Source organism: Rhamphochromis longiceps, linkage group LG15, assembly GCF_057381845.1.
Source record: "Rhamphochromis longiceps isolate RC_006_pf linkage group LG15, R_longiceps_female_GT1.1, whole genome shotgun sequence".
Taxonomy (NCBI): domain Eukaryota; kingdom Metazoa; phylum Chordata; class Actinopteri; order Cichliformes; family Cichlidae; genus Rhamphochromis; species Rhamphochromis longiceps.
Genome location: NC_140571.1, coordinates 15,517,832 through 15,534,621, shown reverse-complemented (window position 1 = coordinate 15,534,621; position 16,790 = coordinate 15,517,832). Strand labels below are relative to the sequence as shown.

The 16,790-nt window shown below is 42.3% G+C and overlaps 1 protein-coding gene across 1 annotated transcript in view; it reads left to right on the top strand.

Annotated features, from left to right (window-relative positions):
• Nucleotides 1-16,790, top strand: part of fut8b (fucosyltransferase 8b (alpha (1,6) fucosyltransferase)) — a 95,233-nt gene that overhangs the window by 35,834 nt on the left and 42,609 nt on the right. Inside the window, exon 2 of the mRNA XM_085382266.1 lies at nt 13,020-13,618. Coding sequence (XP_085238392.1) covers nt 13,416-13,618 — 203 coding nt within the window. The 5' untranslated portion in view covers nt 13,020-13,415. The remainder of the gene's footprint in view (nt 1-13,019; nt 13,619-16,790) is intronic.

Here is a 16,790-nt window from a genome sequence, read left to right as displayed (position 1 = left end):
CCTTCGGGCAGTTGTACCACCAGGCACTGGTAAAAACAACAGAAAGAAGAATATTTTAAGACGAGAAATAGTTGCGTGACCCATCCTTTATTAAAATCCATAAATCTCTAATGCAGGACTATTTAAAGTGGATTCCAGTCCAGACTTCATAATAAAGTCTTTTGTTTTAAAGGGAAGACAGGAGACTATAATAAGCTATAAAGTTATTCTTTTTTTTTTCTAGGCTAAATGCCTGAATTTAAAAGGTAAACTTTGCTATATAAGCATGTCACATGTTACTGGTGATATGTCTTTTTTGCATTGTAGAGGATTTAAGGTCAAAGAGCAAAGTAGCTAAGAGGTGAAGACGAGAGGATGGAGGTAATGTAGCGGAGAGCGATGAATCTGTGGGAGCTATGTGTTACTGCTGTTTATAGAACTTCTTCTCTGTATTAGTCAGGACTCGGGCCCCTCGGGGAACATTTTTCATCTCTCCCTCTGTCTTGAGTCTACCACCGCCATCTTTCTTCTGATTACCACCTCCATGGATTCCTCTTTTCGTACCACACTCATTTTTATTTTCCCTCTTTGTCTTTCAATACAACTATTTTTTTTTTCTTTAAATCTTGGTGTTCTTGCTGTCTGGGCATTCTTGTGCTGTTTACTTTCCCTCTTCTTTATTCTCAGTATTCCTCATCTGTTGTTGCCTAGATCTCGCTGTCTTTTTTTAAATTTATTTTTTATTTTTTTTAGCCAAAGCTCTTCGTTTTCTTGCTTTATCATTCAAGCCTTGGCTTCAGAAAAGGGCACTTTGGCTTGTGGAAGGGGGAACCACATTTGCCCTGAGCCATATATATAATGGGAGTTAACCACTGACCGTAAATTCTGTTGCAGAGGATGAGTGAGGTAGGAAATGTGCAGCGGTTGGGCGCGCTGCTTATTGTGTTGAAAATGTAACTTATCGCACAAGAGACCGCCGAGGACCCTGTTCTCGTCAATCTAGGTTTTTATTGGAAGATTGCAATAGAAGACCAGAACAATTTTTCTCTCCCTCTCCCCCCTGTGGCTGGTGTCCCTTAACCACTGATTTCCAACCTCAAACACCTTCTTCCTCTGTCTGTTCTCGCTGCAGTGACATTTCTTATTTTCTCCCTTTACTTTCTTCCAGGTCTTGTTACGTGGGCTGGTCACACATAAGGTCATTTCATCATGATTTTGTCTTTCTTTTCTTTTTTTCTTCTGGTAGCAGATCAGAAAGACTGTTAAGAGTGTATAACTGAAGTCCTCCTTTTAGAGCACTTTTAAAACACCTTTTTTTCAACTATCAATTTAATTGTGACTTGATGGCAAGTTATAAGAAATGGCCCAGAGTGCGAGCCTGTCCACCCTGTCTCATTCCAAAGGTATGATTGTATTCTGGGAAAAAAATCCATATCTGGTAGATACGGACATATCATATTATGCATCGCTGCATATTCCGATGATAAAAATCAGGCAGTTGAGGACAGTGTAACTGTAGCTATGCACTCACTGTCGCTCTCTGTGTCCTCTTTATTCCTCCTTCTCACCTTTCCTCTCTGGCCAAAGATTTTCTTCTATTATCCCCAGTTTTTTGGTTTTTTTTCCCCCCTCCACTCGCCTTTCTCCTGTGTATTCTGCCACTCATTAGACCACTTTGAAGTGACCGAATGAAGGTTGGCACCCTCTATATGGGGTCACTGCAGGCTCAGCCACCCTCCCTCACTGCCCCCATCACTTTAGCTCGTCCCCGGCACCCCAGGCTGTGAAAGGTCAGCCGTCATTGGGACTCATTATGAGTAACAGAAACTAGAACGGACAGTAGCTGTGTGTGTGGGTACCGGCAGCAGTATAGATCATGGTGGAGGTAAAGCACAGACCTTGAGCTTGTGCTTTTTTTGCTGCTCATAAATAATGATGGTCATTATGCAAACCACTTAATTGTGGTATTCATAAAGTAAACAATCCATTTGTAGTTTCCCCTAATAAACACACAGACTGAAACTTAATGCCCTTTATGCACCAACCATGATGTATATAGCTGCATGAGTGGCATTGATACTTGCTCTATCCCCGCCTTCTCTCAGACATATTCACAAATGCAATGCTGCAAAGCCAGTTCATCACCCTCACTGAAATGTTGAATTTACAATCATGTCCTTGACCACGTCTGGACCCCGAGATCCACCTTCAGTCGTCAGGAGACAGATTGGGTTGGCAGGCAGAGCACCCGCCCAGTTTCATTTGGGCATAAAACGTCATAAAACACAGGACTGATTGGTGGATTTTTACGGCTAATCATATGTCCCTGTGTCCCAATTAAAAGCCTGTTTGTATAAACCTCTGGCATAAACAAGCCTTAGCCCACCCACACCCCATGAGGGCATGGGGTGTGGGTGTTTGAGAAGTCATGTTTGTGGGTACCTATCTTTTGTCACTATGTGAGCACCTGTGCATGTGTGAATGCGTGTGCTCGTGTATCCTGCTGTCAGCGAATTCTCCATAGAGATAACCTTGAAGGAGAGGCTGTGTGCTGAGCTCTGATACTGAATGCCAAGCTGCAGTGGGCTCAGTGGTTGTGTGGCTAGAACTTCTCTGAGACATTTAGCCACTTCTCTGAGATTTAATCCCAAACTTGCAATGAAGTGGGCTGCCAGAAGTGGTCTTGCTGCCTCCAAGTTATCATCAAAGCCCCTTTCAGACATATGCTGTGTTCCATGTTGGTTTTGTGTCATATAGTGTTTATATCTAAAGGATATATGGTTTGGTTTGGTTTGGTTTGTAAAGACCTGTTTTAAACCCGTGGACTTAGTAGTTTAGACTTGGAGTCAACTGCCTGAATAAGCACCCTGGACCTAATATCCCATACAAATTTGCAAATTACTGTCAATGTGGCTCAAGTGTGAATGTATGCAGTCACATTTACAACACTCTCAAGAATTGGGCTCTTTCCAGTAACCTGGAAATGTAAAAAAACTAGAATGTTTTTACGCATACGCATCAACCATTAGGGTTTCCATTCTATGCTATTAGCATGCTGTAACTGTAATGAATGAGTTTAACGGTGAGGTGGTGTTTTTTGGATGCTGGCAGTGGGGAACTATAATCACCAACAGGTGTAGCAAGAGCTGTACTTATATATCTCAGCCACTTAGGCAATGTTTTATGGCTTCAGGTCCACCATACATTATTCCTGTGAAGACTTTATTATTTCGTCTTTGTGCTTTCAGCCTTTTTGATTAAACAAATTAAGTTGGTCTGGTTTTAGTAATGCTTGTTATTTGCTTTGTGTTCACAAAGTTTAGACCGAATCTTTGCTCCCGTGAGACCTGTTTAAGAAGATGATACACTATGCGTCACTATAAACTAAAAGTATAAAGCTCCTCAAACTAGACATTAACATATGTTCCAGCAAAAATACTTGGCAACAATAAAGTAAATAATATCCACCCTGTAGCGCAGTTGCTTGCTATGCCCAGTTTGAATTTAAGCCTTGATAATCAGCATCTTGGCCAGCAAAATAACAAACTGGAGAGTGGTAAATGGCAGAAGACAATTTTTTATTTTCTTTTTTTCACCCAGATTTTGTATGGAGTCATTGTATTTGGTGACCCTTGGTTCTATGATGTTACTGTACTGTTATCTCTAAGACATCAGAGATCATAAATCAAACCTGTCATATGATAGGTGGCTGGATAGTAGATGTTATATTGTATTATAAAATTTTATAAAACTAAAATATTAAATTATATGAAATACTTCTTGTTCAGATATTTCAGTATATCTTGATAATCTCCCAAGCACACTTACCAGCTGCTTTATTCAGTCCACCTTGGTGATACTGGGTTGGATCCCCCTATTTGCCTTCAGAACTGCATTAATTCTTCATGGCACAGATTCAACAAGCTGTTGGAAACATTCCTCAGAGATTTTGATACATATTCCCGTGATAGCATCACATAGTTGCCTTAGATTTGTTGGCTTCATATCCATGATACAAATCATCTGTCCCACCACATACCTAAAGTGCACGTTTGCACGGAGATCTGGTGACTGTGGATGCCATTTGAGTACAGGGAACACACTGTCATGTTCAGGAAACCACTTTTAGATGATCCGAGCTTTGTGACATGGTGTGCCGTCTTGCTTAAAGCAGTCATCGCAAGATGGGTACACTGTGGTCATAAGGGGATAGGCATTGTCAACAACAATATTCAGATAGGCTGCGGTGTGTAAACAATGCTCAGTTGGTACCAGAGGGTCCAAAGTGTGCCAAGGACACCAATACACCATCACCTGAACTGTTGATACAAGGCAGACGGGGCAATGTTTTCATGTTTTTACACCAATTTTTGGCCTGAACTTCACAGTAGATATCAAGATTTATCAGACCGCACAATGTTTTTTGGGTTTTTTTGTTTTTGCAATTTTCTGTTGTTAGTGGTACCCGTCAGTTTCCAATTCTTAACTGAAAGGAGTACCACACTGGGTGGTGTGGTCTTCTGCTGTTGGAGCCCATCTGTTTCGGGGTTCAAATTCAGAAATGATCTTCTCCACACCATTGTTGTAATAAGTGGTGCAGCAAGAGCCGCACTTGTATATCTCATCCATTACGGCTTTACTTGCGCAATGTTTTATGACTTCAGGTCCACCATAGATTATTCCTGCAAAGACTTTATTTTGTCGTTGTGCTTTTAGCTTTTTGTTGTAATAAGTGGCTGTATGAGTTACTGTCACCTTCCTATCAATTAGAAAAATCGTGGCCATTTCCTGACTACTGACATCATCCAGAGAACTGCCGCTCATTGGATATCATGTCGTTTTCTAACCATTTTCTATTTCTATAGAGCAAAAAAATGGTTTGAAATACTCAGACCACCTGTCTGCCACGCTGAAAATCATATAAATCACCTTTCTTCCCATTCCAATACTTTGTTTGAACTTAAGCAGGTTTTCTTGACCAGATCTACGTGCATAAATGCATTGGTTTGCTGCCAGCACCCCCCCCCCTTTTTTTTCTTTTTCTTTTTTAAAGCTACCGTGTTTCCTGCATGCAACTGCAGAAATTAAACTCTGTGTTGAAATGATCTCAGTGTATAATGCATTAGCTATGGGCTTTTCATGTATATAAAATGCATTACATTCATTTGCACATCATGCCCTTTCATCTTGCCAGTTCACCATCTAGCCGTTATTCTCCTCTTTCCCCACGCCAAGCTTTCACCCTGCCTTTTAGCTTAAGTTAATGGACTCCTGCATAGGGCTGGGCCATATTATACCGTTCACGGTAATACCGGTATAATGTTAGGCAACGATAGGAAAATGAAATATCGCGATAGAATATGAGTAAAACGCGCATGCGCAGTGCCTTTGTTTTCATACGCACATGGCCGATTGTTGAGTGAAACAGATGAACCAGAATTGGTTTGTAAAAATGGTGCAACTTCAGTGATGTGGAACTGGTTTGGTGTTTGTCCGTCAGATACACAACAAAGCACATTTTTTTGCAGAACATGCAAGCGGCCGTCGTTATTGTTGTATTTGTCGGACTAAGATGCTCTTAAATCTGGGAGTAATCTGGGTCCTAAACTCAGTACGCTTCAGGTCAAACAAACACTGCAGCATCACTGAGAGTTAACTGTCTAAATTCTTTCATCTTTAATAAAACGATCAGCATTGCTGCTTTACCAGGTGTAACAATTCAGTTTAACTTCCAGGCATCCATGAAAACAAAATTTATTACATTTAACGGAGTTAGAAGTTAGCAGGAAGCTAGCGGAAGTTAGCTCGCTAGTTTCGCTAGTTACCTAAGCATGATATAGCATGTTCTGACTGAGAGATTTCTGAAAAAATTCAAACGTACAGCTCTGCTATCACTTCCAACATAAATGAAGGCAGGAAACTAAACAGCAGTGACGTTTGTAGGGTTACTGAAGTTGGGCTAGCTGGTATATAATGATGTGCTACGTGATCGCTAGCGACACAGCTATGTTAGCATAACATAAACAGTGAAGCTGGAGGATGAACACTAAGGTTCCTCATGGTTAGAGACAAATGCAATCGCATGGCAGGATGCTGTAAACGGACCAAACGTCAGTCAGGAGAACAACTGAGATAATCCATCCACAATACAAGGCTAGTCATTAATATACTGCAACAACATGGGAATAGAGCAGCTGCCAGAGAATTCAACATCAATGAATCAATGGTACAGAAGTGGAGGAAGCAAGAAGAATGAGTTTAATAAAGTTTGATTTATCTAACTGCTTTGTTTAGCTCAATGTGCCTTATGGTCCAAAAAATACGTACTGCACACTACAGTTTAATGTTGCAAAGCACCTCTTTTTAACTTCAGTGGATATTATACATGGTTATGCTCAGGATATGTCAGCCCATTTCTACTGGAAATGCCTTTTGGTTAAACTTTCAGCAAGGAATTTGCATTTGCACTGTTACATTTTTATAAAGCTTTAATGTACATAAAAACCAGCTTCTTGTTTAAGTGAAAATTAATGGAAGGTTGTCTTTTTGCGCTAGTAATGTTGTGGAGTTGTATTTTGTCTCGCATCAATTATATCGTCAGTTATATCGTTATCGCAAATTTTCAAATGTATATCGTGATAAATATTTTTGGCCATATCGCCCTGCTCTACTCCTGCACATTCTGCTTAGAAATGTTGTAAAGTAAACAGCAGCTCATGAAATATTCACTGCTCTCCTCTGTGTGGAGGTGTGTGTCTGCGTGTGCAGTCGGCTGTACTAAGCCGTGCGACTCCCACACACCCACTCAGAGTCACACGCATGCATATGAAACACAAGGGGCACCCCAAAAAGCTAAGGGTGTCTCCGTATCCTGGCTCTGAGCCAGCAGAGAAACGAGTGGGAGCACTATGGCGTTGAATGACTCATACATTTGCTGATATTCATACTGGCGGGGGGAAAAAAGTCACACTCAAAATTCAATCTCAATATTTAGTTGCAAATGGCTGAAAACAGGAGGACAAACATTTCAGGTTAGGATACTCTATCCAGTCGTTAAGTGATCACGTGACGAATCCTACTTCTGGGCCTAAAGTAGTCTGCGTTTAATATGGCTTTTGTGTTGTTAACATGTTTAATGTTTTTCTTCTATTTAATCTCAAAAAGCTCCTAAAACAGTCAGTGATCACTGTTGACCTCCCTCGGCTTTTATTACCGCTAATCATTTATTTAAGCTCAGTTTTTAAAACCTTAGGATGTAACTACAGCCCAGCCCATGCAGCAGTATATAAATGACTAACCTCGTATTGTGGATGGATTATCTCAGTTGTTCTCCTGGCTGAAGTTTGGTCCTTTTACAGCATCCTGCCATGCGATTACATTTGTTCCTGACCACCAAGAACACTCACGTTAACTTTTATCGAGTGGAAAAAATGTTAGCTTGTTTATATTATGCTAACATAGCTGTGTCGCTAGCGGTCACGTAGCACATCATTATATACCAGCTAGCCCAACTTCAGTAACCCTACAAACGTCACTGCTGTTTAGTTTTCTGTCTTCATTTATGCTGGAAGTGATAACAGAGCTGTACCTTTTAATTTGTTTCCAAAACCCCGCAGTCAGGACACGCTATATTGTATTTAGATAGAAGCTAGCGAGCTAACTCCCTGCTAACTTCTAACTCCGTTAAATGTCATAAATTCCGTTTTCATGGATGCCTGGATGTTAAACTCAATTGTTACACCTGGTAGAGCAGAACGCTGATCATTTTATTAAAGATGAAAGACTTTAGACAGTTTTTCAACTCTCAGTAATGCCATAGTGATCGTTTGATATATGGACCTGCAGCGGAGTTTAGGCGCAGACGCGGCTAGTGACGTCAGACTTAACGACTGGATTGTATGTTATTCATAATCCTGAACCATGCTATTTCAACTGTTGCTGTTTCATTTTGGATCCTTTTTTAAGTAGGAAGGCACCAGTTTTTAAAATTCTGGCCCGATAATGTTTTTTAAATAACAGTTTGGCTGGTAGTTAGAGTTCCTTTTAAATAAGTTTGCATGTTGAATGGAATGGTGGGTGAAGCTCTTGTTACTCTCTCAAGTCTGACATTGAGACACCAAGGGTTTTATCTCCCACTTTGAGAATGAAGAACAAGGGACACAGTCTGTTCTAATGACAGAGCAGGGTTGTGAGCACACTGAATAATTCCTGGATAAGCACCAGCCAAAGATAAATGTCATTGTTTGGCACTGTGATATTAGCAGACATTAATGGTAGTCTGATAAATACCATTCCCTGATTCTTTTACTCATTTTACATTTGATGTATTTATACAATACTTAAAATGTGTCAACCCTACGACTCCACTACATATATCGTCCTTCCCATGTAAACAGGAAGCCTAAGGAATCAAAGGTCGCTGGACTACACCTCAACACCAGCTGACAAAATAATCAGAAAGGCTGCTCTACAGCGTTTGGAAGGAAACCATAAGAAACCAGTGCAGCTTTGTGCTTTTCTTTATTTATTTTTTAAAAGGCTGCTTCTCCAACAACAGCTTGTTCACTTGCTGGAGGATAAATAATGGTTAAAAATTGACGCCAGTGCTGCTACATCTGTGCCGTCCAAACACCAGCAAGAATGCCCCCTGCTTTGTGCTCGTAAGCTGATATGGAGAATCGCGTGTCTCCAACCGGCGATATGCTGGGATGGAAAATTCACAGTTCTGTTGAATACGTTGACAGTATCAGCAGAAAATACATCTTCTTTTCAATCATAGGTCACATTTAGATTCATCTGTCAAAGAGATATTTCTGCATCAGAGCTATGAATGTGTAAATGGCTTTTCCACTTTCATTTTTTTCCCCCCATCGGCATTCTTTCACTGCTGCTCTGCATTTGTTCCTTATCCTCTTCTACCTGTCTGTTTTCTAGACACATGCATCATATCTCCCTGCCACCGCGCTATAAACCACGGCACAAACACAATCTGCTATATGTCCTCCTCAGGGTTGCCCTAGCAACACACACCAATGCATCTCCTCCGCCAACAAAACGATAAGTTACTATCTATAGCCGTATAGGTGACTCTCTTAGAGTTGTCCTCGAAGTAGAGTGGTTGTGTTGGCGTAATAGAAGCCGTCCTTAGCAGAGCCGCATGCATAATTCAGTAGTGGACCTCATCCCGGCGCTTATTGTCTGGAGACCGGAGGCCGTTGATAAGAGATAACCTCTGCTGCAGCCTTAGTCACTCGGAAGAATCACCAGCAGGAGTGAAAACGGGTCAACTCTGCTGACCCCTCGGGCTTCTTTATGTTGCCACAGCACAGTGACATTTTGTGACAGGTCTGACAGTCCACCCTGCAGTGCCACATGTACCACACCAGCCTTGACCGTGAAGGGCATAGTGAGAGAATGATGATGTTTGAAACCCAAGGTCACAAGGAAGATTTGGAGCGTGTAGGTGGCGCAGACCAAGGTTCTGTTTATGAGCAGCACTTATTCCTTCCACTCATAAAATTGTAGGACTTCACATTCAGGCCGAAGCAGTCACGTATTTCATTTTGTCTGTAGTTGCTAAAACCTGACAACTCGGGGGGGGTTCTACTGTACTTGGTGGGATAAGGAGGAGGGGTTTGGGGGAAGGAAGCGGAACAAAGAAGAGGCACGAAATGGCCAACTTCTCTAAAATCTCATTGTCAGCATGTCTGTCAACCAGTCCAGCTTAAAAATGATTGTGCCACTGTGGGGAACTTTCATTTATTTAACTGACTATTATAATTTCCATTATTTATGTACCCCCCATTTGACTCAAGGGCAGATGTGAGAGGTTTGCAAAAATGCAAAAATCTTCAGTGCTTGGCTCGAATCAGCTATATTTCTAGTAACATATTTCACTGACAGATCTTCATCAGTGGAATAAATTATATCAAAAGTATCATAGTAGAAAACATTTTCTCTTTAATCAGGCCACATTCTGCATATTGAATAGATGTCTCCTCATTCATTTAATTAGAAGAGTCATTGTATGTGATTCTCTTTTCCTTTGACATTTCATCACAGCCAAGGCTAAGCTGTAAGGCACAATGAAAAGGATTTGTTAAACCTTCCTCATTCATTTTATGGAGACATTGACAGGATTTGATAATTGTCATAATGTAAAGATGGATTTAATATAAGGAGATAGAATTAACCAATAATCCTTTAGGTTTTAAACCTCTTAATGAGTATTTCTATTTTATGTTGTTTGTTTTGTTTTTTTGGTTTAACTGCAAGTGGTTGATCCAAGGTTGTGTTATTTAACATCTAGACACCTTGTGTTCTCAGTGACATGGCTGATTTTTCTCACTTTCAGCATTTAGAGAGCTTAATAACCTCATTGACATACTGAGATCTAGCCCATAAGTGAATGGATATTAGCTCACGAAAAAGTGGAGCTCACACTGAGGTGGGTTGCAAAGCAGCTTGCAGATATGGAGTGAGAGACAAGCTGTTAAATCATGCAGCATATCTGAGATTGCCAAGAAGAATAAATGAGCCATGGGCTGATCTGCCAGTAAAGTGGCTGAGCTTGACTTTGTGGCTTTCCATTACTAACTTTAGTCATTAGTGCAGAAGATTATTGTGCTTGGTTTTCATATATGATATACCGTGTACACTACACGGCCGTGCAGTAGACTGGTGACCCATCAAAGGTGCTCCTTGTCTGTCATCCTATGAGAGAACAAGGACAAGATTCCCTATTTGATCCCAAGAGGAGACAGAAATCCCTTTTGGAGCTGCATCAAGAAAGGCATCCAGTGTGGAAATCCACCAAATCATGTGACAACCCCCTTCTGAATAAGGGGGCAGCCGAAAGTAGCTTAAAGTGATAAAGAGGACTTGCACAGCATAACGTTTTCAGACTTAGTTTGTCTAGTACGAGTGACGATTTAGGGATAGGTCTGTTCCCCATAATTCAACGCGGTATTCTCTTCATTTGCCAGTCCCTGCTGATGAATAACCTTTTCTGTGAAGTCTCCACTTTATATCACACTTTCTCTGTCAAATATTTTTGATGCCTGGCTCAAGCCAGTACTGGTGACCTCTCAGACTTCAGAGGGCTTCATCCAGAGCCACAGAATAGCTTATACAGCTGTTTTTTGAAGTGCTGTTAGTGATTGTCATGAAGATGAATTTAATCATTTTTTTTTTATTTATTGTGTGTGTATATGTGTATTTTGTCCTTTTTTAGCGTTTCATTATCTTGACTGATACCAGTTCACTAGTTGGTGTCCCAGTAAGCCCATTTCCTTATGTTAATTTCCCCAAAGTTCTCTTATTATACCGGTTAAAATATTACTAGCGCAGCTTAACTCTTTTTTTTTTTTTTTTTTTGTATAAGTAGAACCAATAGCTAGAAATTTTATCTCAGAATTTTCTCATATCCGATTTGGCAGCAGTTGCCTGTCTCATCCGGCAGTTTCGCATTTATCAGTTTTAGTCTGCTGCACACGAACCTCATTATATTCCCTCAAACACAGTGACAAGGGTTTATGCAGCCTGGCTTTTAGTAAAGTCCCAGTCGTGCATTAGCTGGTGGAGTGCTATCCTCTCGCACCTCTTATTTTCCATAATAAAACACAGCTCAGCAAATCTGTGTGCCGCATGCATAAAGGAGAGCCACCCTTGTGTCAGCCCAGGTTAGTCACAAAAGGAGCACCGGCAAAGAAGGAATGTCTGCTCAGATTTTAATAATCCCACATCATTTGGTGAGGAATGAAGATGAATTGTTTGCAGCTCGTTGTTTCAGAGATCTCAGCTGTTGCATTCTGGGCAGTTTGCGCCACTGAAGCATGAACAGCTTCTATAGCACTGCAACATGGCACCATTAGTGGCCTACATATCAGCTATGCTGCTAATGGCATACATGGTTAGTTACTCTTAACCTACTTCCATGCTGCCAGGCGAACTCCAGCAGGAACGTTTTCTTCTATCTTGAAAAGCTCAGAACAAGAAACACCAGAGACATCGTGACGTTGTCAATCAACCCCATCCCACCAGCTCCGCTCACATAAAGACTAAGATGCTTGGCATTACTCCAGCACACTCAGTACAGTCAGAGATGTTAGCGTACACACACATTCACTTGGATGAACTGTACACGCACGCGTATCTGCCAGTCTTCATCCCATCACAGGACTAGTCTCTGTTGCGTGGCAGGGCTTTGTTGGGGAGTTGACAGCGAAGGTTGCTTCATAAACCCGGCGCGCGTCCATCAAAATCTCCCCCGCTGCTTTGAGAATGAAGGGAAGTGATGATCCAGGGATTTTTTTTTTTTTTTTCTCTGCCCTATTAACTCACTGTATCACCTTGGCAGTGTTGTATTCTGTCACCAAGGCTACCAGGATGGCAGGGGGACACTTGGGAAGAAGAATGGTCAGTCTTCCGCAAAAAAATAAAAAATAATAGTCTTCCACACAAAAATAAATAGTTAAATGTCGGATTTAGTTGTGCTTTAACTAAGATCGAGGAAGAGCGTGTTTGAAGGGCGGTTGTAGGTGAATTAGTGGTTGTGTCCGGTTCGTGAAATAAAAATGTCTTCGCATAGAGGCTTCTGTGTGTCGACTTCGTGCATGTTGAGGAAGTGACTGTTGACAGACTGGAATATGTGTGCGTCCCTGTCCTGCCTCGACAGCAGTGCAGCATAGCTCAGGGATTGCACATCGCTACGTATATGCAAATTGCAGTGTCACACTGATCAATCCTGTAGGCTGCTGAGACAGGGTTATGTCAGGACTAGTCAGCAGCATCTTGGCTGTCTGTCTGCCAGTCTGTTTGTCTGACCTGTTCCACACTGTTTCTGTATTGCACTCTTCTGTTGGATGCTTTGCTCTCCGCTTCTCCTCTTCAGGAATACTTCTGCCAAGTTGACCTACTTGGCAAACTATTCAGTGGCTGTAATTTGCTTCTGTTTCCCTATTAAGCACAGAATGTATTTGCAAATCAAAACTTTGTGCAACAAGTTTAACTAAGTCCAGTGTCTTTCTTTTATTCTACAGGATGCAACTTGAATAAAACATATCCTGTGGGAGTGGAAGGACACAGAAAGGTGGTGTTGGACGACCTTGTCAACAGGGATCTGGGTGGAGGAGAGAAGATACCAATCAGGCTGTGAAAACTCAGACTTTTGAGCATATTAGCCAATCATGCTTTAGCACAGAGGAGAGGCTGGTTTATTGGCGGAGAAGCACCCACTGTATTTTTACCAAACACTCCTTGGTCATAAACAGACACATTTCCCATCTGTCATTTCCCATACCTGCCGAGATGTCAATGCCACTGTGGCATTTGTGGTGACAGAGCACAAAGTGCGTGTGCGCATCCGGCTGGGAGGCCGGCGGGTCGGTGGGTGTACAGGCACACCTAGAGGCATTTTTGGGTCGCGTTGCTGAAACATGCGGCCCTGGGCGGGTTCATGGCGTTGGATTACCCTGGTGCTTTTGGCCTGGGGAACACTCCTCTTCTACATTGGTGGTCACTTGGTGAGGGACAGCGAGCATCCGGAGCGGTCCAGCCGGGAGCTCTCCAAGATCTTGGCCAAGTTGGAGCGACTCAAGCAGCAGAACGAGGACCTGCGGCGCATGGCCGAATCGCTCAGGTAAACTGCATGTTTACTTACTCGCATGCTACAATTAACCGTTAATATTTCTTTTCAGTTTAAGTCCCTTTACTTGCACATGAGTACTGGTTGTGTCTTTCTTGATTGAATTATTATCCACCGTCTTCTTTTTCCTTTTCTGAAGATGTTCTGTAGTATCAAAGCAAAGCTAGGGTAGAGTTTGTCATTTTGATCTGTATTTGTAGGGTTTTTTTAAAGTTTTTATTAATATCGATCTATTCCCAGAGTTTTGTTACTACTAAATCTAGAGATCAGATGTATTGCATCTCTTGCTTTGCCTCTTACGTAAACTTTTGAGTTGATAAAAGTTCTGTTGTGCAATGCTTCCTTCCTCCTGTCCAGCAATGAGCACACAGTCTAGATTCCTGGTGGCCCAATCAGTAGTTTTCCAAATGAATGAATGTGGCAATGAAATGATTGTTTCTTAACAATTTATGGAACTTTAAGCAGCATCTGTCTAAATCGGCATCTTGCGTCTGGCTTAAAGTTAAAATGCTTGAGTTGGGTTTTATCAGCTGATCAGTGTTCAGTTTCAAAGCTCATCACGGGTGTTGCAGATGCTGCCTGTGACAGACAGATGGATGGTCTGTCGCACACCTCAGCAGATTTTGTTGTGTCATTTTGGAAGACAATAGCACATTGTACGAGCCCATTAACCACACAGCGTCTTTCGCACATTCACTCTATGTGTAATAGAGAGACAGATGGTTCTGCTCTTATCGCCGCATGCCGCCGATGTTTCTATGCACACATAAAGTCTACGCCTGTGCATGGGTGCCTGTGACTGCGCATGCATGTGGGCGGGAAGTGGTAGCGCGATCCAGTGTGTGCCATATTAATAGGGAACTTCAGATGTTGCCATTGCTGCTCCTCTGTGATATTCCGATTCACTTTGATGCGGGGCCCTCATCGGTGTACACAAACACACGCGTGCACATTGCTTCAGACAGCTGGTCCCTGATTAAATCCCTTGCTTTTGTAATTATTCAAAATTGGCTTTAAAACAAAGGTGGAATTCATGGCATAAAAAACAAGTGCAGCTTTCAGTCGGCCAGTGTCCAGATGGGTCCCCGGCACACTGCACGCTTGTTGCTTGTTATTGAGTTCGGTTGTTGATCTGGGACTGAGGCCTCCGCAGTTGTTTACTGGGGCACTGCTACAGGGCCTTCACAAGTCCCTCTAAGCTTCTGCTAAGTATCCAGCACAGCAAGCCAAAAGCGGGCAACGGGCTTTCTGAGGTCAAGCTTTATGAGCTATCGACAGTAACAGCGGTTGGTTTGTCTTGTTCACGTCGTTGTCTCTTTGTGCATGCGTGTGCTTGTGTGCGTCTGCGTAATAGTCAGATACAGGTCCAAGAGAGAACTCCAGCACCTCACCCCGCCGTCTCTCTCTTATCCCTATATGAGAGCTCTAATAGACGCAAAAAGGCTGTTAGTGAGCTGCCCGTCATCCCTGCCACAGCCTCTTACTTCTCTGTTCATTGCCTCCTCTTGTTCCTCGTTTCACTCCTCCTTCACCTACAACCCTCCCTCCTCGTCCTCCTTCTCCTCTGCCTCATTCTCCTACCAAACTGCTGACAGGGGTATGGCACGGAGCCAGACTCTATCCCGCAGGTTGTCACAGAATGACTGACTATGTAACAAGTCACTAGCTCACTGATCGACTAGCGGAACGCGTGCCTAACCCAATTCGCAGTTTTACACGTTCTGCAGATTTGGTCCGAGAACATGAATCTCTGAATCTTGTACAAGAACCTGAGCCAATCCTTTTAAAGTACCTAACTATCACATTAGTGCGCTCATTTTTCACGAGTGGCCTCAAACCCATAAAACCGGCGTTATTGCACATTTTGCTGAATAGAAACCCACTGCACTGACACTGATGTATAGTTCAGAGTAGAATTTAACTCGGTTACTGTCATCGCACCGCAGCAGAACTTGATAGATGTGTTATGTATTATCAGGCATTGTGGTGCATTAATTATATACCTGAAGGGATCTTGTTTACATTGTCTCATTCTCTTTGTAATAGAGAGTGAAGCGGCAGCAGTTTGCACGGGATATTGATTTTCTTGATCAAAAATTAGGAAAGTCGCTGAGATGACAAAAAATGCTCAGTTCTACAACCTTTTCTCTGCACGCTTTTTACAAAGTTTTGCTGAACTCTTCATTTCTGAAATGGAATTGTCATATAAAATTAATCAATCAGCACTTAGGTTCAAATTAGTATCACCTGGCTGGCCTACCGATCGAGTACAGCAATTCGGTTATTCAGGCCACTCCTGTGCAATTTGAGTGACAGGCAGCGTGCCAGCCTACCAATCACCCAGTAGCATTAATGAGAGGTGAGCACGAGGTCAAGTTGCTCGGTCTGTCTGGCTCCACCCTCTCTGCAGCTGCTTGTCACCTCAGGCGTGAAGCCAGTGCTCCTCTGGAGACGGTGACACGCGCCAGCCCGATGGTCTGACATCGGAGAGAACGAGGAGCGAGAGTGACAGCTGGGCTGAGCGATGAGGACCTGATCAATTCCCCCAGGCATGCCAGCAGAGGGAGGGAGGGGACAATGCAGAGAAGGAGAAGAGGATGGAACCATGATGGATGGCGTGAGGACTGCGCTAAGTAAAGAGCAGCAAGGAAGAAATGGAAAAATGAGGACAGAGGGGATGAGAAGGGTTGCCGAGACCACAGTCATTGCCTTAATCTGCTTTAAATGTTATTTCAGCCTACCCCAGTGCTAACAGGCTGAGATATACAATCAAATACTAGACGCTAAAACGGGCAGTTCTCTAAATTTATCTTCGATAAACAGTTCAGTGTTTCAGGTGACCCAGTGCATGTAGTGTCCATGATTCAAAGCAGATACAAGAAATTATTTGCATACACAACAACATGTGGCCCTGATCTAGGACAGAAAAGGGCACGATTTAGACAAATTGTCTTTACAGGGTTTGGTAAAATTGTCTTTTAATGGTATAGGCCATTGGCCATTAGACCTCAATTAGACCTTCTGCGTGTCCTTGTTTGTTGTTTAGCTTCTGGCTACATTAGGTTGTAAAATCTACACAGTGCTTTTTTGCATACATTTGCCTCATATGTCGCTACCTTTTATGTTAAATAGAAATTTGATCTCTAGAACAGCTATCTTTTCTGTG